Source organism: Hypanus sabinus, chromosome 18 (genome assembly GCF_030144855.1).
Source record: "Hypanus sabinus isolate sHypSab1 chromosome 18, sHypSab1.hap1, whole genome shotgun sequence".
NCBI lineage: Eukaryota > Metazoa > Chordata > Chondrichthyes > Myliobatiformes > Dasyatidae > Hypanus > Hypanus sabinus.
Window position 1 is genome coordinate 7,408,798 of NC_082723.1, and position 27,547 is coordinate 7,436,344.

Here is a 27,547-nt window from a genome sequence, read left to right on the forward strand (position 1 = left end):
AGCTAATTGTAAAGCAGCTCCCAACAACGAGGTTAAATAAAACTATTTCACAGCTTTCAATTCCAAATCTACCCAAATTGGCCGTTCATTCTTATCAACCCAGTGTAACCAAAAGGACATATATTGCACATTAACAGCCCAGTAATACATTCTTAAATTAGGTGAAGTAAGACCTCCATCCTTTTTCAAATTTTGAAAGTGACACTTACTAATTCTTGGTCTTTTATCATTCCATATAAAAGATGAGATAATAGAATCAATCCAATCAAAAAAACATCTTCATCAAAAAAAACAGGGATATTCTGAAATAAGTATAACAATTTTGGTAAAATCAGCATTTTGACTATATGGATGTGACCAACAAGTGAAAATGTAAGTGGGCTCCATCCACTAAAGAAATACTTCATAGAATCTACTCAGGGAACAAAATTAGCTTTGTAATGATCCTTTTTTTTAGAGATTATAACGCATAAATATCTAAAAGAATCCATAATGTTGAAAGGAGTATTACCATACATAGAAACAGATTCATTTAAAAGAAACAGTTCATTTTTATTAAAATTTATTTTATATCCTGAAAAATCTCCAAATTCATTAAATAATTTTAGCAAGGCAAGGAGATTCCTCGGGATTAGATACATAAACCAGAAAATCATCAGTGTAAAGAGAAATCTCATTCACAAGAATCCCATGAATATCTTTAGCGTCACGAAGAGTGATACCAAGGGATTCTAATTTTGAGTTAAATAACAAAGGACTTAATAGACAACCTTGTCTTGTCCTCCGTGAAAGCTGAATAAAGAGATCTACAATTATTATTGTAGATAATAATCTACAATATTATTATCTTGTAGATAATAATACAAGATATTATTATCTTGTAGATAATAATACAAGATATTATTATCTATAATAATATAAGATATTATATTTTAATAATAACAGAGGCAATAGGAGTTTTATATATCATTCTAATCCAATTATTTAAATTAACACCAAAGCCAAATTTCTCTAAAACATTAAATATTTTCATGCAACTCGATCGAACGCATTTTCAGCATCGAAAGAAATGACACATTATAGAGTTTTAAAAGAAGATGGGTATATAATGTTAAATAATCTCCAAACATTTGAAAAGTAATAATGGCTGTCTATAATGCCTGTTTGATCTTTAAAAATAACTTTACCCAAAAATTTTCCAACCAATTGGCCATTATCTTTGACAGAATCTGAGCATCAACATTCAATAATGAAATAGGTCTAAATGAGGCACAATCAGAAGGACCTTTATCCTTGTTAAGAATTAAAGCAATAGAAGCATCATAAAAAGTAAAGTGTAAATTGTCTTTCACAAAAGAGTCCTTAAACATTTCCTAAATATACAGAGAGAGTAATTTTCTAATTTATTAATAAAATTCTACATGGAACTCATCAAGTCCAGGGGCCTTACCAGATGGCATTGAAAAAATAGCTTGATGAATTTTGGCTTCGGTAATTTGGGCATCAAGAGTTTTTTGATCCTTAACAGAAATTCGAGCAAAAACAATCTTTCGTAAAAAAAAAAATCATTTTAGAAGAACCTAAATTCCCAAGCCAGGGTACAATCTTTCCTACAGATTTTCAAAATTTGCCTTTTGGCTCTGGCCATTTTTAATTGAGACTCAAGCAGTTTGTTATTTTTTATCTCAAAACATATAAAATTGACTTTTTAGCTTAAGCAAATAGCCTTCAATAGGATGAGTTAATAATAAATTATATTGTGATTGAAGTTCCATCCTTAGTTTAAATTAGTGGGAAATCACATAAATATTATCAAAGTCTTTAACTTGTTCTGTAATCTTATCTAATTCTACTTTAGTCTGTTTTTTCAGGTTAGCAGAATAAGAAATGATATGACCACCTTAAAATGCTCTAAATGTATCCCATGTGATTCATGTAACATTAAAAAAAATTATATTACCTGGTTTTCAATGAAGCTAACAAAGTCTGAATTCTGCAATGATGTCTGAGACAGGCACCAAGGTGGGTGGGCAAGGATGGCATCATCGAATTCGAAAAACAAACTGAAAGCTGCATGAGCAGATACAGTGATAGTATCATACTCACAATTCTTAACACTAGGCAAGAAGCAAAGTTCAACTATAATATAATCGATCCTTGAATATTTTCTATAAACATGTGACAAAAAAGAATATTCTCTATCATCAGGGTGTAAATATCTGCATAATTCAATCAATCCAAAAATCTGTCAAAAAGGAATTAATAAGTAATGCGGAGTGATTTGGAAGTTGCTGGTTGGTTGAGCTCTTGTCAATCAAAGGATTTAAACAACAGTTAAAATCCCCGCCCATTATCAACATATATTCATTTAAATGAGGCAGTAAAGCAAATACATTTTTTAAAAATAAGAACTTAGTTAGGACCATTCAAATGGACCAAAACAGCTTTTCTGTTACAAATTATACCTTTAACAATTAAAAATCGACAAAAGAATCTGACTTAATGTTTTCTTGAATGAACGAAATATTGGATTTAATAAAAATAGACACTCCCTTAGCTTTACTTTGAGAAGTGGAGTGAAATTGCAAACTCTTCCACGATCCATAAAACCTATTTTGATCTCCCGCCTTGATATCAGGTTGTAATCGATTAATGATTTTAAAAGTCTTTTTTCATTTGATTGGATGATTCCAACCATGTACATTCTAACTTATTACATTAATCTGTTTAGATTCCATACTATAATTTTATTCTACTTTACACATGCGCCGAGCACATACCAATACGGGATGATCAAAAATTGTGGCGATGGAGAATACAACCACACAGAAAACACACATGCTCCTGAACCACCCAATGGGAAAAAAAAACACTAATTCTAACCCCATCCCACTCCCTCCACAGCCCAGAAAATCAGGCACCCTACGATAGAAAACACAGCTAAAGCTGCTCTGTCTGTCCGAAAAAAAAGATTAAAAAAGGTTCTCTCTCCCTCCCCAGTTAAAAAATGAAACTCACTGACCATGTAAGAGGGACAACAGTCTCAACAAAAGAAATTGTTTACATTCCAGCATCTACAAACTATCTCATGTTTATATTTGCTTTTTTTTTTAAACAAAGAGGAAACCAAAAAATTGTATCTCTTAAAAAGAAAAAAAACAGCTCCATCTTAAGCTTAACATTAAATCCCCTAAAAAAGCTTTAAATTCAGATATAAGATGCAATAAAATTCATTATATAAAAAAACATACTAATATATTGAAAATAATTTTAAAAATAAGCAATTATTAAAATCTAAAGCATATTACCTAGAGAAACCAAGCATAGTGTTTAATAACAGATCAGCACTATCTTTAAAACTAATAATATTATACAAATAATTGAAACCTCCGCTAAGTATATATAAGAGATGGAAATAGCCCCATTAGTAGGAAAAACTATCAGTTAGTTAATTAAGAAAAAAACAGAAAAAATATCAAACCAGATATTAGGTTAAAGGAATAAGTCCTTTTATGTTATTTTTCTCCGTCAAATGTCCAAATAACCACTTAAGCAATCATACTTCAACCTTAAATCTTCTTACCAAAAAAACATTGATATGCAATAATAAACAAGTCCCCTAATGTTCTTTTAATAGTCTCTCAATGAAATGTCCAAGTAGCCTTCATAAATCTTCTTCCCGAAAAGCTATTATGCAGATAATATGCCAGACAGTTCGATCGGCAGTCGCAGCAGGTATAGTTTAATCAAACGCCAGTGCAACTTTCAGATCACAATATGTACTAGGAGGAGAATCAGGAGGAAAAAATGTAATTCTTGTTGGTGACGCAAAGAAGGAAACAATTTCTTATCATATGCCTGTTTCATTACCAGAGCAAATTTTGATCATTGTTCCATTACCTCCTTCGAATAATCTTCATAAAAACCAAGCTCAGATGTCTCAAATCTAAAAACTGTTTTCTTGCCTGTCGCATTATTTGACCTTTAATCTTAAAATAATGAAATCAAACCAGAACAGCCCTTGGTTTATTTGGATCTTGAGATCTTGAAGTAAAAGTTCTGTGTGCTCTTTCTATAGTAGGCGGCTATGATAATATAGAAGGAAATAAGGTATGAAAAAGCTTACCAATGTAAGAAGTTAAATCTACATTTTCAACTCCTTCCTGCAGCCCAACAATTTTTATATTCCTTCGGCGAGACCTAGTTTCCAGGTCTATAATCTTATTTCGATACCTTTACAAACGAGTTTTATTTTATTTTACTTTCAAGCAATTTTTGCTTAATTATCTTCGATTCCTCTTTGTGTGTAGTGACTTGAGCTTCCAGATCTTTGTTTTCCCAGAAATGACATCATTTCAATACTATTCTTTTCAAGTTAGTCTTTAAATGAACTGTATCCAAGCCATATCTTCAGCCCACAATGGCATTTCATCAGATACTTCCTTTTGCATCTTTCCTTTCCCGTTGCCTTTATCACTAGGTTCAGACAAGTACTTCCCACTCCTCAAATACATATTGTTCCCCTTCAAGAATCAGCAACTGAAGATATTAAATTCTGTTTAAACTATGGGGAAAGGTACAAAAGTAGGAGCAGCACAGAAACTGATGTTACTCCATTCACAAACAGGCACAGCCTCCAAGAGCTATTCAAATCTGGATTGACTTGATTGCACAATCCATCTGCCAAAACTACTTGAGCCAAAGCGTCAAAGCTCCACTTCTTCACTGGCCACACTCCACCCCACTCAATATTAAACTCCAGTCCCATTGAAGGTGAATATGCAGTAGAAGAAACTCCGCCCATGCCCAGAACTAGATGTGGTAAGCAGCAGCAATAATTGTAGAGTCCAGCACCAATAGTCACTCTCAAAATAGCTTTAGCAACACTGATGGACAAATATCCAGCATGCAACTTATTGAAACGATCTCCCCTGTGTGAACCCGGTAGTGTGTCACAAGTGTAACATGCTGTGAGATTTCACTGCTAACGTAATGGTCTCTCTGTTATGTTTCACTGCTGAGCTAATGGTTTCTCTGCAGCAGCAATGTTTACCTTATGACTGGAAATAACAGGATTTTGGAGTGCCTAGCTATCCAGTGAGAGAGAGATATTGTTCTTTCCTGTGAGTCTGGAAGGTAGATTTTCACGGTCTTTTGCCAGGGAGAGATGAGAAGACACGAATGGAGAGAAAGGGCCCTTTTACTTTTTTTTGTTTCCTTTACTAATCCTATAGTCAAAGTAAGAATTAAATAGCTCAATTGTTTAATCGCATATTGTGTACCATTTGTTATTTTTGGGGTACTGATTTGTAACAGGGGACACATCATGCAGCATTCACACAAACGAGATTTCTTAGGTTTGGCCAAGCTCAGGGGCTATCACCCCCTATATTAAGTTGCTAGCTGAAGCAAGAGTTACATAAGGTTAAGTGACCTGAGTGAATCGCTCCCCACATTCACAGCAGGTGAACGGCCTCTCCCCACTGTGAACTCAATGATGCACATTTGGTTGATTTTGCTGACAGAATTACTTCCCAAAGTCTCAGCAGCTGATCGGTCTCTCTCCTGTGTGAACTCGCTTGTGTGTCTGTAGATGAGATGACTGAGTCAATCCCTTCCCACACACTGAGCAGGTAAACGGCCTCTCTCCAGTGTGAACTCACTGATGTACCTTCAGTTGAGATGAACAAGTGAATCCCTGCTCACAGTCTGAGCAGGTGAATGGCCTCTCCCACTGTGAACTTGCTGGTGTGCCATGAGGGTGGATGATCGAGTGAATCCCTTCCCACAGTCCGAGCAGGTGAACAGCCTCTCCCCAGTGTGAACTGACTGATGTCTCTGTAGATGAGATGACCGAGTGAATCCCTTCCCACAATCTGAGCAGGTGAAACGCCGCTCCCCACTGTGAACTTGCTGGTGTGCCATTAGGATGGATGACTGAGTGAATCCCTTCCCACAATCTGAGCAGGTGAACGGTCTCTCCCCAGTGTGAATTCTCCGATGTACCTTCAGTTTATATGACTGAGAGAATCCCTTCCCACAGTCTGAGCAGGTGAACGGCTTCTCCTTAGTGTGCACTCTCCGATGTGTTAGTAGGTGAGATGACAGAGCAAATCCCTTCCCACAGTCTGAGCAGGTGAATGGCCACTCACCAGTGTGAACTCGCTGATGTACCTTCAGTTGGGACGAAGAAGTGAATCCCTTCCCACAGTCTGAGCAAGTGAATGGCCTCTCGCCAGTGTGAACTGACTGGTGCATCATCAGCTGAGATGACTGAATGAATCCCTTCCCACATACTGAGCAGGTGAATGGCCTCTCTCCAGTGTGAACTCGCTGATGTACCTTCAGATGGGATGACCAACTGAATCCCTTCCCACAGTCTGAGCAGGTGAACGGCCTCTCCCCAGTGTGAACTCGCTGATGTACCTTCAGTTCAGATGACTGAATGAATCCCTTCCCACAGTCTGAGCAGGTGAATGGCCTCTCACCAGTGTGAGCTCTCTGATGTACCTTCAGTTTAGATAAGCAAGGGAATCCCTTCCCACAGTCTGAGCAGGTGAACGGCCGCTCGCCAGTGTGAACTGACTGGTGTCTCAGTAGGTGAGATGATATAGTGAATCCCTTCCCACACACTGAGCAGGTGAATGGCCTCTCTCCAGTGTGTGCTCTCTGATGTACCTTCAGTTTAGATGAGCAAGTGAACCCCTTCCCACAGTCTGAGCAGGTGAACAGCCTCTCTCCAGTGTGAACTTGCTGGTGTGCCATTCGGTCAGAAGATCTGGTGAATCATTTCCCACAAATTCAGCAAATGACCAGTCTCTGCCCAATGTGAACTGACTGGTGTGTCCACAAGTGGGATAACTGACTGAATCCCCTCTCACACTTATAACAGGTGAATGGCCTTGTCCAGTGTGAACTTGCTGATGTACCTTCAGTTGAAATGACCGAGGGAATCCGTTCCCACTGTCTGAGCAGATGAATGTGTTCCCCCCGTGTAAAATGACGGGCACGCCAGTTGTTCTGATGATCGAGTAAATCCCTTGCTCCTCTTCTTAAATATCTGGGCAGAGATAGCAAAACTGGCGTGTTGTGTTCGAGATTCCCATAGACAAATTCCTTGTCATATTTAACCTGTAAAAATATTTACAAAATCGATCAATGGGTGCAGGACAACATTTTAGATGACATCACTTGAGTTGGCAAGGTGTGAGCTGACATCACACTGTTACAGTGAAGTTCAACCCAAGTTGGAGAGAGAAATCATCCTCTACCTGGGCACAGTGCTGGTATCTGGAATGCCAATCAAACTCTCTGATGCTCTTCCTGTCTCTATAACATAGGGGCAGTTCTGCCATCTCCAACCTGTGATCTGGCTCAGTTGTCTCTCTCCATTGGTATTATTCACTGTTCCCAATGAGCTGCATGGGTGCCTGGTCCCACTGGAACTGAAACACTCTCTATGCACCTACCTCTCTCTGTGTAAAAAAACTTACCCCTGACATCCCCACGGAATCTATTTCAAAGCACCTTAAAACTCTGCCCCCTTGTGTTACCCATTTCAGCCCTGGGAAAGAAACCTCTGACTATCCACACGATCAATGCTCCTCATCATCTTATCCACCTAAAAAACGGCTCTAAACATAAACAAGGAAATTATACATTGCTTTGAGGATTTGTTAGAAGTCTACAAAACTATGAGGAAAACGATAGGTTAAATGGCAGCAGCTCTTTCCACTGAGGTTGGGTGGGATGACAACTAGAGCTTGTGGGTAAGTGGGGAAGGTGAAAATTTAATGAGAGCATGTGGAAAAGCACGTCACTGAAATGGCCGCGAGAGTGCGGAATGAGATGCCAGCAAAAGTGATGAATGTGAGTTCGGTTTCACCATTTAGAAGAAGTTTGGATGGGAGCCTGGATGGTAGGGGTATGGAGGGCGATGGTCCCAGTGCAGGTAGATGCATCAGACAGATTAAATGTTTTTTGGCATTGACTATATGGGCCAAATAGCCTGTTTCTGTGTTGAACTTCTCCATGATGGAGAAGCAGGTCTAACTTGCTTCGAAGGGAAAACAAGTAGGAGTGACAATGAAACAGCAATGGCTGGAGTTTCTGGGAGCAACTCAGGAGCTGAGTGATCGATACTTATGAAAGAAGTGGAGGCATTGGAAAGGCAGGAGGACACAACCATGGCTGAAATGAGAAGCCAAACAGAGGGCAACCAAAAGAGCAAAAACTATTAGGAAGCTTATAGGAACCAACAGAAGACGACTCAAAAAAAAAGTCAGATGAGCTCAGGAATTGGAATGATGATTAATGAGTCAGTCGTTAATGAGTCTTGGCAGCAACCAACAGTCTGAGGCATTTAGAGGAACAAAATATCCGGGGCCTCAATATCTCTTGAGAACCAAGGTTCCCTGCACCAGTTACCTTTCAACTTTTATTTTGACAGGCACATACAAACTCCACACCCTCAAAATTTCACTTCTGAATGCCTCCCACTTACAAGTACTCCTTTGCCAGAAAACAGCCTGTCCCAAACCACACTTGTCAGATACTTTCTGATACCATCAAAATTGGCCTTTCCCCAGTTTAGAATCTCAACCCATGATCCAGACCTCTTTTTCCATATTTACTTTCAATTTCATGGCATTATGATCACTAATTTCTGTCAACAGCCCTGGATCATTTCCAAACAGCTTATTGCACACTTTACGTCGGGAATTCTACGTCCTGATTAAGGGCACATTTGACAAACTCTACCCCATCTAGTCCTTTCACAGTGTGGGAATCCCAGTCAATATCTGGGAAGTTAAAATCACCAACTGAATCAACCTTTGTTTCTTGGCATGGTCTGTGCTCTCTCTACAAATTTGTTCTTCAATATCCCTCAGACTGTTGGGTGTAACCAAGTCCCAATAATGGCCACAATATCGTAATTCCCTGCCCTGAGCACATCTGGCTTTCCTACAATGCTTCTTGCATTGCGATATACACAGCTCAGCACATTCATCGCACCATGCTCAGCCATTTGATTGCTGACTCTATCTGAGGTCTGAACAACATCTGACTGGTGTCAAGAAAACAACCTCTCAATCATTGTCACAAAACCAAAGGAGCTAATTGGGGATGACAAAAGGAATGGAGACAGGCTAACCCCTATTGGCATCAATGGATCTGGTGTTGACAGGGTCACCAAGGATCTGATATGGTCTGTATATACTAGCTGTGTTGTGATAAAAATACTACAGCACCTCTTTCACCTCAGACGATTGAATTTGGGATGGGGACCCACATCCTAAGGACTTTCTACAGGAACACAATTGAGAGCATCCTGACTGGCTGAATCACTGCCTGGTAAACCGCACTTTCCTTAATTGCAAGAGCCTACAGAGAGGGGTGCGCACAGCCCAGCACATCTCTAGATGCGAACTTCCCACTATTCAGGACATTTGCAGAGGCAGGTGTGATAAAAGGGCCCGAAGGATATTGAGGACCCAATTCACCACAACCACAAACTGATCCTGCTGCTCCCATCCAGGAAACGGTACCACAGCAAATGGACCAACGGGCTCCGGGAGAACATCTTCCACCAGGCCATCAGACTGATTAATTGATTTCTATGTCATATTGACTGCCCTATCTACATACTATTTGTTATAAATTACTATAAATTACACATTTAGACAGAGACGTAATGTGAAGATTTCTACTACTCATGTAGATGCAGAATGTATGTAATAAATTCAATTCAATTCACCCTCTTCACTATCTGTTCTGTCATTCTGGTTCCCGTTCCCCCTACAACTTACTTTAATCACATCACCCCTCCCCGCACACTAGCATTAGAAAGCCTTACCACGAGGATATTCATTCCCTCTTGTTCTGTTCCCCTAACTAACGAATCCCCTATCACCCCTTTGAATTTCCTCTGCTAATAACCCCAACAGTTTCTAAAGTGGTCCACCTGTTGTTCCGTGGGATGGTCACAAGAGTATTTTGCGAGGGATGTTTAACCTCATCCCTTTCCTAACTTTCACCTAGTTTCCTGTGTCCTGTACCTTGTGTGTAACTCACCTCATTTCATGTCATTTCTATCACCCCCTCCAACTCCTGGATGATCCAGAATTCATCCATTTCATTCATCCATTCTGGATGCACATCTTGTAGGTGAGGGCATCAAGGACACTGGAGGTCTCCCCACCTTCCCACCAATGTCCCCTCTAACTTGTAATGAACAGTGGGCACATAAATCTCATAATGTGCATTTTTTTACCCAGTGACAACATGTGCACAGTATATTTTATATGGAGAGATATTCATTTTAACAGCTAGCAAAGCATTGTCCATAAGAACTTTGAACTTTGAGTTAGATCAAGATCATCTGCACTCTCACACAACCTATGTAGCAGGCTTGTAACGGGTAATGAAAACTTTTCTCACCAGAGCTTTTGCACTTTGTCCATATGTGGTTTGCTTGCTAAATTACACTTTAAAATGTCAGATTTCCGAATATCACTCCACTTCTTCACACTTGTAAATTCTCCAGCAACTCCTGCATCGCCACAATACACACAGGTAACATGACTATTTCCCCTGAGCAGTCCTGAGGAATTGAGGATAAATAACAAAATCATTTTGAACCTCTATAACCTCTGGCTAAAAGAATATTTGGGACTGAATAGGAATTTTTGAACTGAAGTAAACTCTGTCTTCAGCGGTTAACTAAGACAGGCTCATTCCCAATTCTCTGTGGCTTGCAGAGAGACACACTGAGAGCTGATAACATTTTACATTGTACCCTTATTAGTTGATAACATTATACTGTTATGTCCGTAGCCCCCTCCTTTGTGAGAATCGCAAGAGCACTAGTTGAGGGGGGGTCAGTAGACCCAGGAAATGGGAGAGAGAGAGAGACGTGCCGAATACCGCATTCCACCGCAATGCAAAATAAGGCGACATTGACTATTGTCTCATGGAGACCATGTGTAAGCCCTCGGGCAAAGTGGGCTGGTTGAGAGAGAGATTGCATCATCCCAACCTGATTGACTTCTGAGACCCCGTGAGGAAGTATAAAGGAGGGTCTGGGGGGGAAACAACCCCTTCAGATGCACCAGAAGACACGCTAGCGATCCCGTAGTAGTGGGAAGCCATTTTGAAGGAAGCCTCGTGTGTTAGATTCCGGGCCTGGAGTCTGTGGCTGGAATCACAGAAAACCGCTTTTAGCTAACAACGGGGAAGCTCTCTCCCCTGGTTCAACGGATTTGCTTCATAAAGACCCGGGCATGTTTTCTTTTCTCACCAATCTCTCTCTCTCTCTCCAACAAGTGGAAACCCAGAGCGCCCCCCCCCCCCCGCTGAAAGCCAGAAGCCTGCAGGAATTTGAGTGACTTTTATATTTCCATCGGACACTATATTATCCCCTAGTCAAACGATCAAGCTGTTTCTTATTGATGATTATTATTAGACCCGGGCTTTTAGATTAAGTAGTGACTACATATATTATCTGAATGTTTGTATTAATCTTATGTTTGTGCCCCTTTCATAAATAAAGACTTTTAACAATAGTACCATCAGACTTCAACGGACCTATCTATCTTTGCTGGTAAGTGATCCAGTTACGGGATTTCATAACAATACATTATACCCTCGTTAGTTGATAACATTATACACTGTACCCTTATTTGAGTAAAGGGAGGAGGACTCGCTGAAAAGGACAGGAATGAACATCTGTCTGTAACTAAGTCAGGGCCTTGCAAAGGAAATAACTGATAAGGACAGAACAGTACGTGCATCTGCAATTAAAACCTTCATTTAGTGAACTCTCTTATCTAAGCAATTAAGTTTTGCACCAACAGACTTGGTGGGCATACCAGTTCAAATAACATCTCGCAAATAGTAATGAATGGGGCTTACTATGTATAAATACACGACCGTAACCTGACTGAGTCAGTCCACTTGTCAGATGGTGGCAGTGCTTACGTGCCTTGCCTTTGACAACTGGGTCTCAAACTCCTACAGGAGAATGCGCAATAAACTGTGGTGACGATAGCTAGTCTCTCGTGTTTTATTCAGATTCAACTTTAACATTTGGCGTCATGAACAGGATCCCAATATCGGGAGTGCCAAGCAGACGGGCTGAGTAAGTGGCTGGACCACTCTGGGGACTGCACAGACTGACCGGGCGCCCAATAGGTATTTTGTCATTCTCAGTTAGTTCCTTTTGAGGTACAGTCCCTCGCCCAAGCTGATTGCATACCTTGACGGGATCGGGAAAGAATCTATTGGGAGACTCGTATAAGGTGGGCAAAATTTTACTGAGGAGGCAGATGGGCTGGGTAAATTTTAGTAAGTGGGCAGGAGCTGCTCCCAGGTAAATTTATCAATTTAACAGGAGGTGCCAGCCGTGCAAATTTATCTGATTGTTAATTGAGCAGAAGGCTTTCTGCCGGGTAAAGAACAGAGGTCAATTGCAGTCGAGTGATATGAGTGGGACAACAGCAGCCCAACACAGTATGTGTGAGAGTTTTCCAGACAAAGGAAAAGATTTGCGAATGTTGAGTGCAGTACTGAATAAGAAATTGGGGAACAAAATCCGGCCACTGGGGGGAGCCTGGGATATTACCTCATGAGAACAAGCAGTAAATTTGATATGGAAAAAGAACTGTGGAAAGAAGTGGAAATTACTGAAAAGGGAATGGAAGGATAAGGCAGATGCAAAGTGGAACAGTACAGTATTAGCAAGTTGGAGGAATAATGTATGTGACAAAGGGATAGAGGTATGCACTGCAGAAGGAACGCTAAAGGTTGGGAGACGTTAAAAGCGGAGCATGAATGGGTGGATGGGTGCTGAAAACAAGAGCAGGGAAAACAACATAAGCAAATCAAGGCCGGCCTAGATAGGACAGCAGGGCAGGAACGTCAGTCTGAAGTAAGGGATCCCGAACCCATGACTGGCATACCAACCCTGTTTGAGGACAGCGACCATGATGAGGAGCGTATAATGCAACTCCGCAAGATTTATTCGCTCTGCTGCATGATTGTCTCAGCTGATGAGGGGCAGAAACGGAAGGCAGAACTGAGATACCAAACCTATCTGGAGTTACAGGCGGGAATCCATAATGAGAATGAACAGACAGACCTGATCATTCAAGCCTTGGAAAGGGCTCTCCAGCAACCTGCAAACATCACTAAAGTATGTCAAAGCAAGCCTAAGCCTGGAGAATTGGGACCAGTCTACTGGGAGTGATTTATGACCTGCGAGAGCACTTTCACAGGAGACCCGAGTCTATAATGATGGGAATCCGCTCCCCAGTTTAAAGCCTTACTGCTCCAATGCTTACCAACTAAGTTAGCCAACATGATTAAAACAAATAATATGGATTGGCCTGACAAAGACCGAAATGAAATGGGACGAGCTTAGACCTGATTTTTGAATCCTGATCGACCCCGAAGGGAACTAATATTAAAGGTGAATATGCTCAGCGGGAAGGAGGACGCGAGCGGGTTATATTTGGGGATCAGAAATGGGAACAAAAACCTATCAAGGACAACAGCCCGTTTAGAAATTGACAAACAAGGATGCTTCCAACCATGAGTATCACCCCTCAGGAAGAGCCCAATGTAATATTGCAAGTTGCTGGAATTCCATTTATTATTGATACAGGGGCAACCACATCCACTCTCGATCAGGAAATGGTATCAGAAAATGGAAAACAGCTCAGACAATCAATCTGTTTGGGTTCAAAGGCAGGGCACGTACGTATTCACGTACCCAGCCACTGCAGGTGGAATTCCAGGGGACCCAGTGTGAAGTTTCATTTACAGTCACCACCAGTCGGGTTGTAATCTAGCAGAGAGAGACTTGCTCTGTCTGTTTGAAGTTGAGATTCTCTGCGTGGACAAGGGTGTCACCCTGGGACTAGTTAACAACCGACATCTTCCCCAGCTACTTACACCCCCCCCCCCACCGAACCCCAGTGGTGGGCACTTAATCTAGACTCCACTGTGTTTGAACCCATTCTGCCAGTGGCCGACCCTCATGTGACTCTGTGCTATGACCCTCCGGGGTGATCAACTGAGGAAAGCCAGTATTATGCACCCCTCGAGGGACAGAAGTTCCCAGTCACGGTGATTGGAGAGGTTAAAGGAAAAGAGGTCAGCACATTACTGGCCAAAGTACCTGATTTCCTTTGGCGACAGACAGAACTGGCACTTCCCTGTATCACTGTCTGAGTTTGCCCTGGGTTAAAGCCAAAGAGCCCAGAGTTCAATTCAGAAGGTTCAAAGGAACATCTAAACAAGCCTGATGCATTTTCGAAACAAGTCCTGTGGACTGATGGTTAAAATAGAACTCTTTGATGGCAATGAGGAAAGGTATGTTTGGAGAAAAAAGGGTGCAGAATTTCATGAGAAGAACCCCTCTCCATCTGTTAAGCACGGGGGTGGATCGACCATGCTTTTGGCTTGTGTTGCAGCCAGTGGCACAGGGAACACTTACTAGTAGAGGGAACAATGAATTCAATTAAATACCAGCAAATTCTGGAAGCAAACATCACACTGTCTGTAAAAAAGCTGAAGATGAAAAGAGGATGGCTTCTGCAACAGGACAATGATCTTAAACACACCTCAAATTCCACAATGGACTACCTCAAGAGGTGCAAGCTGAAGGTTTTGCCAAGGCCCTCAGAGTCCCCCAACCTAAACATCATAGAGAATCTGTGGATAGACCTCAAAAGAGCAGTGCATGCAAGATGGCTCAAGAGTCTCACAGAACTAGAAGCCTTTTACAAGGAAGAATGGGCGAAAATCCCCCAAACAAGAATTGAAACACCCTTAGCTGGCTGCAGAAAGCGTTTACAAGCTGTGATACTTGTCAAAGGGGGTGTTACTAAGTGTTGACCATGCAGGATGCCCAAACTTTTGCTTCAGGCCCTTTGCCTTTTTTGTTATTTTGGAACTGTAAAAGATGGAAATTAAAAAAAAAGTTTCCTTGCTTAAAGTATTACAGAAATCAGTTCAACCTTTACTCATTTAACAGTAACAGAAATTTTGGCCAGGGGTACCCAAACTTTTGCATGCCATTGTAATTTAGCAGGCCTCTTTTGAAGTGTCTGTCTCTGCCCAGAAGTCTGAGCTGTTTGCTCTGACTCCTGCCTGTATCCTAGCAACAGACTAAAGTGCGGACTTTTACACGGACTCCCATTATTAACTGACTACGGGACTTTGGGGATTCCTGACTTCCTCTGGCCACCCCATCAGTAATGCTACCTTTGTAGACAACTTACTCACCGCTCTACAGCTACCTCGAGTTTTGACTATTATTAAATGTGCAGCCCATACTGGGGAGTGTGATGAGATGTTCCAGGGTAATGTTAGGGCTGATGCAGCGGCCGAACAGACAGCCTTGAATCTCACACTATTAGTCCCTTGGGGAACCTAACAAGATCCTGTTAGACAAAATCTAAGGCCAGGTATGGCAGACATGGGGGAAATACGTAACTAACAGGGGGACGCCCCTGAAGGAGAGCGCAAACTATGGTCCCAAATGGGTTGCCACCTCGAACCTCAGACCGATTTATGGGTGACCCCTGCGGGACAGCTCTGTGTTCCCTGTGTTCTTACCTATTTTGATAGATTATGTACATAATTGTACACGCTTGTGCAAGGAGGGAATGGTTAATACATTATTACAATCTTGACTTCCAGAAAGAAGCTGAAAAACCAGCCAAAGCATGCTTAAATTGTAAAAAAAAACAAATGCTGGAAAGGGGATGCCTTGTGGTTCCGGAACTACACCCTGGCCTGGTGGACCTTTTTCTTGTTTGTAAATTGAGTTTATAGAATTACCTGGAGTACATTGTTACAGGTATTGCTCAGTGATAGTACATGTATCTGGCAGATGGATTGAAGCTGTTCCTACAACTAATGATACCACTATGACTGTTGTGAACATATTGCTAAATAACTCCTCGCTGTGGACTTCCAGAAACGATAAGCTAGGACAATGGGCCAAAATAAATTAGGAAATCTGTAAAGAACTTGCTATAAAACAGCAGTTCCACTGAACCCATCACCTGAATGCAGCGACATAGTGGAACGAGCCAATGGTACGTTGAAAGATAAGTTGGCAAAACTTACACAAGAAACTGGATTGACCTGGTTGAAGTTTTACCCTTAGTCCTATTCCATTTGGGAATCACGCCATCAAGTAAGACGGGGCTATCACCTGCAGAAATTATCTACAGGAAGCCCATGGGGACCCCGACCTTGTTTGCCGCTCCTCCCTGAGAGCTTACCCGCAACATTGGATAGGCATACCTTGGGGGAGGAGATGGGAAAATACTTATGCAAATTAACTAACTCTCTCCAAAGCTTGCATTCGCAGGTATAACAGACCTATCGAGAGGACAAATCCAAACTAAAGGTGACCATACCACCATCCAGCCTAGAGATTTTGTCCTGCTCAAGATCTGGGATGGTAAGAAGGTGGGACCGAGGTGGAAAGGACTGTACCAAGTGCTACTGACAACACCACCTGTGGTGATGTTGGAAGGGCAGCTCCAGCGGATACATCAAACGGATTGTAAACACGTTACTGGCAGAACTGATAAGGACTGGAAAATGTACTGGTTAATGCTGATTTTAGTGACCCTTAAGGAACCTGCCCCTGTCTCGGAAGTCCCCCAGTTTAACACTTTCCTGTCCCTCTGCCACATCTATGCTAAGCAAGTTGAGCGGGGAGCACATTGGGTATGTGCCGGAATTCTCCAACAGGGTAAGACTATGTCAGTTGTGCCTCTGAATACTAGTGGAGTCCATTCAGTTCTGGTGTTTTCTGATAGCCGTAATGGTAGCATTGTCAATTTCACCATATCCAGGTCTGGAAGGCCAGACTGGGGATGGTGTTGCTTTGAGGGTTGGAGTCATAGATCTCCTGCACAAGACCCCTCCAAGCTATGGCCAGGGATAAGAGTTACATCTCCAGCAGTGGCTGGTACTACTTGTTGGTGTAACCAGAATGAGAGTGCACCCTATCAAGCGGGAAGTAGTAACTGTACCAAGAGTCAAACTTATGATACCACTGGACCACTAAATGGAACTTATTGGGTTTGTGGAAATAGGGCCGATCCCTGGCTGCTGGGAGAAAGAACAGGGCAGCAGCATGGAACCACACCCTACCAGATGGGTTCTCGAGGCGGGACGAGGGTTGGAGTGGTTGTCGCTACTTGGCCGACCTTGTGCCACTCTTGAGGGTCCTGGCTCAACCTCAGGATCACCCCCATTGGAATAGGCAATGAAGGGGTATAACGGAATCTGAGAGATTTCGGATGATTGCCTCTCCCTCCTATGGGGTAGCCAGAAATTCCAGGGAAATAATTAATTTAACAGCTGCTCTCAAAGAATTGGCCAATAATACAGCTGGAGCACTGACTGACACTCAAGCACAGGTAACTGAGATGATTCCAATTTGCCAAACAGTGCGATAGAATCGGATGGCCCAAGTCTTTATATTAGCAGAAATAGAAGGGACCTGTGCTATCATAGGTAAGGAATACTGTACTTATATCCCTGACGAATCATCCAATATTACTGACTTGTCTAAACACATAACCCAAGAGATTCTGAAAATTCAAGATGTTGGCAGTAAGCTACACAATTTTGGGACCAGTAAGGCAGGGGGGTGGCCCTGACACTTCAATGTATTCAGTGACTTCTGGAGGTTGTTTTTGCATTTTGGAAGTCTGATTGTATTAATTTTGATTATTGCCTGTGTCCTTGGCCATGTTTTGTATCACGTTGTAGAAGCAGAACCCCATAGCCATATGCCCTCTGCTTTGCTTTTACTTTGGCTTTGACTTCTCTTGTCAGCCACGGCCGCATCCTTTTTCCCTTCGAAAATGTCTTCTTCTTTGGAATATATCTGTCTTGCACCTTCCTCACTTCTCGCATAAACTCCAGCCGCTGCTGGTCTGCCGTCCTTCCCTATAGTGTCCCTTTACTGTCAACCTTGGCCAGTTCCTCTCTCATGCCACTGTAATTTCCTTTACTCCACTGAAATACCGACACGTCAGATTTCGGCTTCTCTTTCTCAAATTTCACAGTGAACTCAATCATGTTGTTATCACTGCCTGTTAAGGCTTCCTTCTCTTCCATCTCTCGAATCACCTCTGGTTCATTACACAATACCCAATCCAGTACAGCCGATCCCCTAGTGGGCTCAACAACAAGCTGTTCTAAAAAGCCATCTCGTAGACACTCTGCAAATACTCTCTCTTGAGATCCAGTGTTGAACTGAACTTCCCAATCCACTCGTATGTTAAAATCCCCCACAATTATCATAACACTGCCCTTCTGGCAAGCCTTTTCTATTTCATGTTGTAATTTGTAGTCCACATCACTGCAGCTGTTTAGAAGCCTGTAGGTAACTGCCATCAGGGTCCTTTTACCCCTGCGATTTCTTAGCTCAACCGATAAAGATTTCAGAAATGTCACTCCACTCTTCAAGAAGGGAGAGAGGCAGAAGAAAGGAAACTATAGGCTACTTAGTCTGACAGTGGTTTGAAAGATGTTGCAGTCGATTGTTAAGGATGTGAGTTCGGGCTACTTGGAGGCACAAGATAAAACAGGCTGGACTCAGCATTGTTTATGCAAGGGAAAATCTTGCCCGATGAATTTGTTGGAATGCTTTGAGAAATAATAAGCAGGGTAGACAAAGGAGAATTGGTTGACGTTGTGTACTTGGATTTTCAGACCTTTGACAAGGTGCCACACATGAGGCTCCTTAACGAGCTCCGAGCCTGGTTGGGCAGCGATGAGGAAGGATCTGATCTCGAGTTTGTGTAAATCGAAAGGCGGTTGCAGTGGGAAAGGGCCGGGACCCAGCCAGACAGCTGGACAGTCTGTGCCGGTAATGTAGGATCAGTTAGTTCTGGTTCCCCAAGCTGTGAGAGTGGATGTCGGTAACGAGGATCTGTTCACATGTACAGGTGTGGGGTAAATGGTGGGAAAGTTGTGGGGTTACTGGTGGGGTGGAGGGAGGTTGGGGATGTGGGTTATCGGGCACAGTGTGACCCAGGAGGATGAGTCCTAGGGCAGATCACGTTGTGAGCAAGGGAGGATCAGGTCCATTGCATCAGACAGCTTTCAGGAAGCAACAAATATCTCTTTATATTAATCACTTTCTAATCTTGCTGCTAACATTGTGTTTGTCACAGAGCCCAGAGTCTGGGAACAGCTCGATGGTAGGAAGCAGATGGTGATGATGGGAGGCTGTTTATTGGAGTCAAGGCCCGTGTCTCCTGGAGCTCCCCAGGGTGACACCCATTGCTACTTGTCATCTATGTCAATAATCTGGCTGAGAATGTACAGGGTATGGGTAGTGAGTCTGCAGCAAGTAATTGCAAACAATTACTTCTTTTGCAAGATAGTAAATATAAACACCCCTCTTTCCCTCTCCACACTCAGAACCAACCAAAAGCTACTTCAGGAGATACAAGTTCTTCAAATGAGCAAACACTGAGGGAATGTGAGAGACTTTAAAGAGCTGGGATACTGACAGCACATTACCAGACCTGGAGTGATTGCAACTGGGTCCGATAGAGGCATAACTGGTATTTCTGGTCATATTCAGCTCACTCCAGCTATTCCCTACCTTCCTTTTACAGGTATGTAACGTCTAAACGACCAGTGTTTCAATAAATGAGACTCACCAAACTTTCTCCTGAATGAATCAATGGAAACTCTGACTCAGAAGGGTTCTCTCCAGTTGGTTCTTGGGCTGGTTCACTTGCTGCTGTTCCCTCGTCTTCAGTCGTGGTTTGCTTCCAGTTGTGGGCTTTTCTTCCAATAAATCTCTCACCGCAGGTCTAACTTTAACATAAATGATAATGAAGCACGGTAACAATACAAAGGAGAACAAAATATTTCTGCTCACTGAAATCTAAACATTGAAGACAAATATAATGATCTCAGTGAACAAATCTGTAATTGTCCCTGACATGTCACGAAACCTGATATGGGATAGGAAGGAGTCATCGTTCAGTCATGGTAAGATGTAAGACGCAGGAAGAGAATTAGGTGATTCGATCCATCAAGTCTTCTCCACCACTCAACCATGGCTGAGATTTATTCCAACACCATATTCCTGCCTTCCTCCTGTAACCCTGAAGCTACTTAGCAATCATGTATCTTTGTCCCTGCCATAAATATACCCAAATGGCAGCCTCCACCACCATCTGTGGCAACAAATTCCACAGATCAGACATGTTTTGGATGAAGAAATTTTTGTCAACTCAATTTTAAAGGTAAACATCTTTATTCTGACACTGTGCTGTCAGATCACAGACTCTCCGTCTGATGGAAAAATCCTCTCCATGTCCACTGTATCCAGGCTTTTCAGCAATCGGTAGGTTTACTTAACCACCCCCTCCCCTTTCACCCCCATCTGAACTCCATTGAGCACTGGTCCAGAACCATCAAATGCTCCTCATACATAAAGCCGATCATCCCTGAGATTATTCAGAGTGAAACTTGTTAGCAACAACTGCACTGAACACATTCCCAAGCATAACAGACAATCAGGAAATTTAAACCATTCCAGAGTGAATGGAATAAAAAGAAACTGAATTCACCAGAATCGCTCAACAGGTAAGGAACTGCTGTGGGAAGAGCAACAAATGTAACGATTCAGGTTCACAATCTTTTGTCAGAATGGATTCAGAACTTTTCATTTTTAGTGCAGATTTCCAGCAACTTGAGTTTCTGTTTGATTTCCACTGTCTGACAGACAGGTGACAGCAAGGAGGAATTTCCAAACACAGTTTGAACACTGAACACACCCCCCCCCCCCCAGGTCTATTTCCACTGGTTCAAACACAGAACAGCCCATTTACTCACAGCCTCTCCTTGTGAGGGATGGAATACAAACTCATTCTCTCCTCAGATTAGCAGCATTGCTTCCAAAGGAACTCCAGAAGCAAACATTTGATCCCAGACCAGAAATACTCGCTCAACACCTCATAAACCGGGGCAGCTTGATCCCCGGGTCCATGTTACTTGGATCTAAACAGGGGTGCAGTGCTGCCGGAGCTCACCGGAGCACCACTCCAGCACCTCTGTAAAAAAATCAAAATAAACAAGTGGGGAATTTAACAGTGGCCGCATATTAAATAGAATTTTAAGGAAACTGGGGTTAGGGAGAGGGGTTGGTGGCTGGTGAGGAACATACTACTAATAACAATAGGATAAGATATTCGATAGTTTTTGGTGAAATCCTGGAGCTGTGACTGTGGTGGTCTGTTGATTAATCGCTAATACAAAAGTAAATTTTCTTACAAACAACACTAACAACCTAAGCAAACAATGTTATTTCACTTGCTTGATAATTATATTTTATGATAATTAGTGAATGCAACTGTGCAATACTTTGTCTTATTATTAAATTAAGTATTATATGTTTTATTGTACCAGTTATCTTCTGAAATGCAGTGATTGCCTATAATCTTGTTAATGTCTTATTTATCACTATTTCTGTGGAGCTCTGGAAATCATATATATTTCTTTCGTCTTGGTTTAGTGCTTGACATTATAAAAAGCTCCACACACACACACACAAAAACCCTCCCCTCCCCCCCCCCCCCCCCAATTTGTGTACCTGCTCATGACATCAATGGGACAAGAAAGCTGCCCGGTACATGAAAGAGCAGGTACACAAATACACAAATTGGGTGTGACATACTAGGGGTGATTGATAGGTTCGTGGCCTAGGGTGAAAGGAGTCAATTTTACAAAACCTAGCAATTTTCAATAATCTGTAACAGAAGCAGCACAAAACTGATTAATTTCAAACTTTCTGCATAATCACCCAAACAGCTGCATTGCACGTGCAGGTACCGAGAGCCGTATAACATTAGGCCGCGAACTTATCAATCACTCCTCGGATAGCTCCGGCAGCTAAAAGATTGGCACTGCACCCCTGCTGTACCCGTCCGATAGAGCTCGGGCCCGGCCCTTTCCCAATCCAACCGGCCCAGATTTACACAAACCCGCTGGAATCAGCCCCCACTCACCCCGCTCGAATCGGTGAATCGCCAACGACAGCTGCATTCGGCAGTGCGCATGCGTTTAACAGGATGTTCTCCACAGCACCACCAGTGGCCGGAGGTCCATACAGCGCCCCCAGTGCCCGGAGCGGGAGGGACAACAGAGAGGTAAATCACGAAGTCTGAAGATGCAGGAAATCCAGCTCAACGCAGACAAAATGCTGGCGGAACTCAGCAGGCCCGGCAGCATCTATCGAAAAGAGTCTACAGTCGACGTTTCCAGCTGAACCCTCCTTCAAGATTGAGATGGAATGGGGGAAAATAGCTGAATAAAATCGCAGCGGGCGAGAAAGTGACTGACTGGAAGGTGATAGGTTGAAGCCAGGTAGGTGGGAAAGCTCAAGAACAAAAGAAACTAGAATCTAATAGGAGAACAGAGTGGAGAATCGGAGCAGTGGACCCAGAGAGATGTGATAAGCACGTGAGAGGACGTGAAAAGTCAGAGGAAGAGAGGGAGTGGGAGGGAGGGCGATCTGTTCACCGGAAGGAGAAATCGATACTCATGCCATCAGGTTGGGAGGGGGGAGGGCTACCCAGACGGAATATAAGGTGCAGATTCTGGACCTTGAGGGTGGCCTTAACTTAGCAGAAGAAGAGGCGATGGGTTGACACGTCGGAACGGGAATGGGAATCGGAATGAAAATGTTTGGACACCGGGAATTCCCGCTGGGAGTGGATAGTACAAAAGTCAGTTTATCAACAAAGCAGATATCCATAAACAACTCTTGCGTTTTTTTTTTCAGAGAACCACAAACCAAAGAAAGAGCATGAAAGTCGTACTGAGAGAAAAATTATAACTCCCACCCCCGCATCAAAAAGAACGGTTTCCCGATCATCAACCCCCAAAACCCACCCCTCCCGCACAAAAGGGAACAATAACACCGATCCTACCCCCAAAAAAAAAACAACCCTACCCCGCACAACTGCGGAGGAGCTTGTGTCACCATTGTCGAGGCGGCCGCATCGGGAGCAGCGGACACAATAGGCGACCCCGGAAGATTCACAGCTGAAGTGTCGCCTCACCTGGAAGGATGTTTGGACAACGGAGAGTTCGTTCGTCCGGCCTTTTCACTGTGACGCCACGAACTCCACATAAAATCCGTCCAAACAAATCTGGGCGAACTTTAATGACCAATAAATATAATTCCTCTCAGCGATCAACTGTCTGAATGAATAACTGACTTTAAAGAGGAAGGAGTATCTATGGTCCATATTGCCAGGGTGTTGAGTTTACCAGGAGACAAAGGCTGCAGGGACGAAAGGTTTTCTGTTGACTAATACACTGTATGGGGACCCGGCTGGCAATTCTGGTGTTGTGACCCGAATCGAGACAAACACCACGCTGCCCACTCCACCAACAACACGGCACATAACAGGGGACTTTACATCTCACAACACTGGATTCAGAGATGAAACCCGTGACGAATGTTGTTGTCCCACAGATATAATCAGAAACGTCCATTAAGGTGGTTTTAAATGCGAACCCTCCCACAAGTGATATGACACAGGCGAATCCAGGAGGCGGAACTGCACTCCCGTGCGCGGTGTCTTACTTCACCCACGGGCTGGTGAGCTCGAGCTTTATCGGTTTAACGGCTGAGCTACCCATCTCGTGACCAGCTCTCCCCCACCGCTGAAAACCAAAGCTTCAGGAGCTGCATTACTCCCATTGGTGCGGAGCGATGTCAATCACTGGTTACAGCCAGTAACGAAGCCGGACAAGCTGAGTGGGCGTTACCCCGCTGAAACCGTTTCCCGCTCAAGTGTCGATCTCCTGTCAGGGCGGAACAAATCTCAAAGTAAATGTCCGCTTTCTGATTTATTTCCATTTCCCTCCGAGGGAAGTTGGGGCGTTTGTGAAGCGTCTCCTGCGGCCGGAGTCTGATGTACCGCTGAGAGGCAGAAGGAGACCACTCGACCCGTCGGTTTGATGCCGGTTCCCTGGGGAGGGAGGGAGAGGGGGATTTTATTGAAAGGATGAAGATGGTGAGAGAGGGGGCGGACAGGATGTTTGTCCCGGTGGGGACAGGAGGGGCTCATCTGTGGAAATGTCTGAGTCCACGGTGGTGGCGAGCAGAGGGATTCACCACAAACACCGGTAGACTGTTGACCTGCAAGCGGGGCCAATGGTCTGGGCAAAGTGACAATTATTTGGGTTTTGTTGAGATTGTACCTAGAATATGGTGTAAAATCCCGCTTCCGAGACTAACACGGGTTATACAGACCAAAGAACAAACTGCCGGAGGAACTCACTGGTTCGGGCAGCTTCTGTGGAGGGAAATGGACCGTCAACATTTCGGGCCGAGACCCTCCCTCTAGGCTGAGAGTGGACGGGAAATAGTCGGAGAAAAGAGATGAGGAGTGGGGATGGGCAAGAGCTGGGGAGTGAGAGGTGGATCCAAGTGAGGGGGAGGTGGGAAGTTGAAAATAGTGACGAGGGGGTGGTGAGTGATTGGGGCAACACCGGGCTGCAGAAAATGGAAATTAATTCCATAGAGGATTAACAAAGAGGTTAGAGAGTATTTGTTATCGAGAGTGCAATGAAATGGAAGCCGCCATCTTGTTGATGGTTAGAGGGGTTGAATGGCCACAGATAGTAGACAGATCGAGTAGACCTGCGAGGTAATCTCAATACAAAGAGGCAGTGAGTACCTGGAATGAGCTGTTCAGGGCTTGCATCGTTGGTTATCTACCTGGGGTGCAGTATCCTCACCGTGTTTGGAAATTCCCACTCACTGTGGTCTGTCTGTGAGAGGCTGAATGTTAAAGAAACACTCAAGATGCTGGAGACCTGAATTCACATCAGAAATTGTTTGAAGCCATTCCGACACAGGGTGTTGGAGCTGAAACATTAACATTGTTCCGCTCCACAGATATTCTTCATCCATTGAGTCTTTCTTGTTTTTGCAGTTTGTTATCTTTCAGAACATTTCGTTGGAATGATTTAAGTCTCCTGGGAAATTGACGTGTGGGATGCGCAATGTAATGCATTCTCTCACAGCACAGAAACAGGGCTTTCGGCCCATCTAGTCTGTGCCATTCTCTGCCTGGACCTGTCCACCTGCATACAGACTCTAGATGTCAATACCTCTCTCATCCATATACCCCACAGACTTCTCTTCAATGCTGCACTTAAATCCGCATCCACGTTCGCATCACTTTCTGCCTCTGTGGTCAGGTCACTTCAGTATCCACAAAGCCATGTTCCCCTGGATCTCTGCTTCCTGCCAACCGGACCCGGCCTAATTTGGGGAACATTATGAAAATTCTCACTAAAATCCAGTTGGTGCTTCTGCACGAATTTCAATGAATATTCCTGAATACCTGAAGTGCAGTGAGCAGTGAAAAGATAAGCACAGAAAATATAAAAAAGACCGAAAAAAATGGAGTTCCATTGGGACAAAGAAATTGAAATTTGTGTGTGTGTGTGTGTGTGTGTGTGTGTGTGTGTGTGTGTGTGTGTGTGTGTGTGTGTGTGTGTGTTATCCTGAGAACGTGTGTATTATTGTGAGGGAGAAATTGACAGAAACATAGATGGAAGATAGAAAAATAGTTAGATGGACAGAAGCACAGATAGACAGAGATGCTTCCCCATTGCAGGAAAATTCACTTCTGTAACATGACAGAATGAAAGACATTGGCTTGGACAGAAACGCCGGCATTGGACATCGTAGACCTCACTACACACATCGATACTGTGAAACTCCTTGGATGAGGTGGAGCGAACTGCCCGCTTACATGAGCAGAATATGTTGATTGACGAGTGTCGTTGTCTGGTAGGGCAGAACAAGAGGAACTCTATCGCTATTGCTCCACTGTGCCCTCTTACCAGATTGCTTCCTCTCCAGCCCGTTACCTTTCATACTCACCGGGCTTCATCTGTCACTTTTCCCTCCCCATGACATTTTATTCTGGTGCCTTCCCCGTAACTTTCCAGAACTGAAGAAAGGTCTCGGCCCAATATTTCGACTGTTGATTAATTTCATAAATGCTGCTCGACCTTCTGAGTTCCTCCAGCATTTTCTGTGTGTGTTTCTTTGGATTTCCAACATCTACTGAAATCCATTTGTTTAAGATATTGAAATGTACATACTGGTTGATAATTGGAAATGGATAGAGACTCATGGATGAGTGAATCCATAAGACCGTCAGATATAGGAGCAGGAGTAGGCCATTTGTCCCATCGAGTCTGCTCCACCATTCAATAGTGGGCTGATCCAATTCTTCCACACCCCCACTCCCCTGCCATCACCCCATACCCTTTGATGCCCTGGCTAATCAAGAACCTATCTATCTCTGCCTTAAATACACCCACGGCTGCACCCACGGCCTCCACGGCTGCTCGTAGCAACAAATTCCACTGATTTACCACACTCTGACTAGAGTGATTTCACCGCATCTCAGTTCTAAATGGACATCCTTAAATTCTGAAGTCGTCCCCTCTTGTCCAAGATTCCCCTACCATGGGAAATGAATTACTGCCCTACCATGCAGATGATACTAAAGTGGCTGGTGTTGTGGATAATGAAGTAGGTTTTCAAAGCCTGCAGACAGATTTAGGCCAGTTAGAAGAGTGGGCTGAACGATGACAGAAGGAGTTTAATGCTGACAATTGTGATGCTATATTTTGGTAGGAATAAGCCAAATAGAACATACATGGGAAATGGTAGAGTTTTGAAGAATGCAGTAGAACAGAGTGATCTAGGAATAATGGTGCATAGTGCCCTGACGGTGGAATCTCATGTGGATCGGGTGGTGAAGAAAACTTACGGTATGCTGGCCTTTATAAATCTGAGCAATGAGTATAGGAGTTGTGATGTAATGTGAAAATTGTATAAGGCATTGGTAAGGTCGAATTTGGAGTATTGCGTACAGTTCTGGTCACCGAATTATAGGAAAGATGTCAACAAAATAGAGAGAGTACAGAAGATTTACTAGAATGTTACCTGGGTTTCAGCACCTAAGTTACAGGGAAAGGTTGAACAAATTAGGTTTCTATTCTTCAGAGCGTAGAAGGTTGAGGGGGACTTGATAGAGGTATTTAAAATTATGAGTGGGATAGATTGACTTGACGTTTATAGGCTTTTTCCATTGAGAGTAGGGGACATTCAAATAAGAGGACATGATTTGAGAGTTAGGGGACAAAAGTTTAAGGGTAACACCAGGGGAATTTGTTTACTTAGAGATTGGTAGCTGTGCGGAATGAGCTTCCAGTAGAAGTGGTAGAGGCAGGTTCGGTATTGTCATTTAAAGTAAAATTGGATAGGTAAATAGACAGGAAAGGAACGGAGGGTTATGGGCTGAGTGCGGGACAGTGGGACTAGATGAGAGTAAGTGTTCTGCACAGACTAGAAGGGCCGAGATGGCCTGTTTCTGTGCTGTGTTATATGGTTATGGTTATTAACGTTACCTTAACTAATCTGTTCAGGCCTTTTAACATTCAAAAT

At 43.2% G+C, this 27,547-nt stretch overlaps 1 protein-coding gene across 3 annotated transcripts; it reads right to left on the reverse strand.

The window, feature by feature from the left end:
- Positions 1–589: 589 nt before the first annotated feature.
- Positions 590–22,083, reverse strand: LOC132407303 (gastrula zinc finger protein xLCGF3.1-like). 3 transcript variants are annotated; one of them, XM_059993615.1, is made up of 4 exons: positions 22,068–22,083; positions 19,710–19,865; positions 10,441–10,603; positions 590–7,131 (listed from the first exon to the last, which is right to left on the reverse strand). In XM_059993615.1, the coding sequence occupies exon 4, from the start codon at positions 6,763–6,765 to the stop codon at positions 5,674–5,676; it is 1,092 nt and encodes a 363-aa protein (XP_059849598.1). In that variant the 5' UTR covers positions 6,766–7,131; positions 10,441–10,603; positions 19,710–19,865; positions 22,068–22,083; the 3' UTR covers positions 590–5,673. The 3 variants fall into 3 exon arrangements, with proteins under 3 accessions (XP_059849598.1, XP_059849597.1, XP_059849599.1); XM_059993614.1 differs by lacking the exon at positions 22,068–22,083 and adding an exon at positions 20,896–21,076 and having other exon boundaries at positions 19,710–19,869; XM_059993616.1 differs by lacking the exons at positions 10,441–10,603; positions 22,068–22,083 and adding an exon at positions 20,896–21,076 and having other exon boundaries at positions 19,710–19,869.
- Between the last annotated feature and the right edge of the window lie 5,464 nt (positions 22,084–27,547).

What these genes read in the sequence shown, in the direction of transcription:
- LOC132407303 (XM_059993615.1), bottom strand. Translation starts at nt 6,765, where the DNA reads ATGGCACACCAGCAAGTTCACACTGGAGAGAGGCTGTTCACCTGCTCA.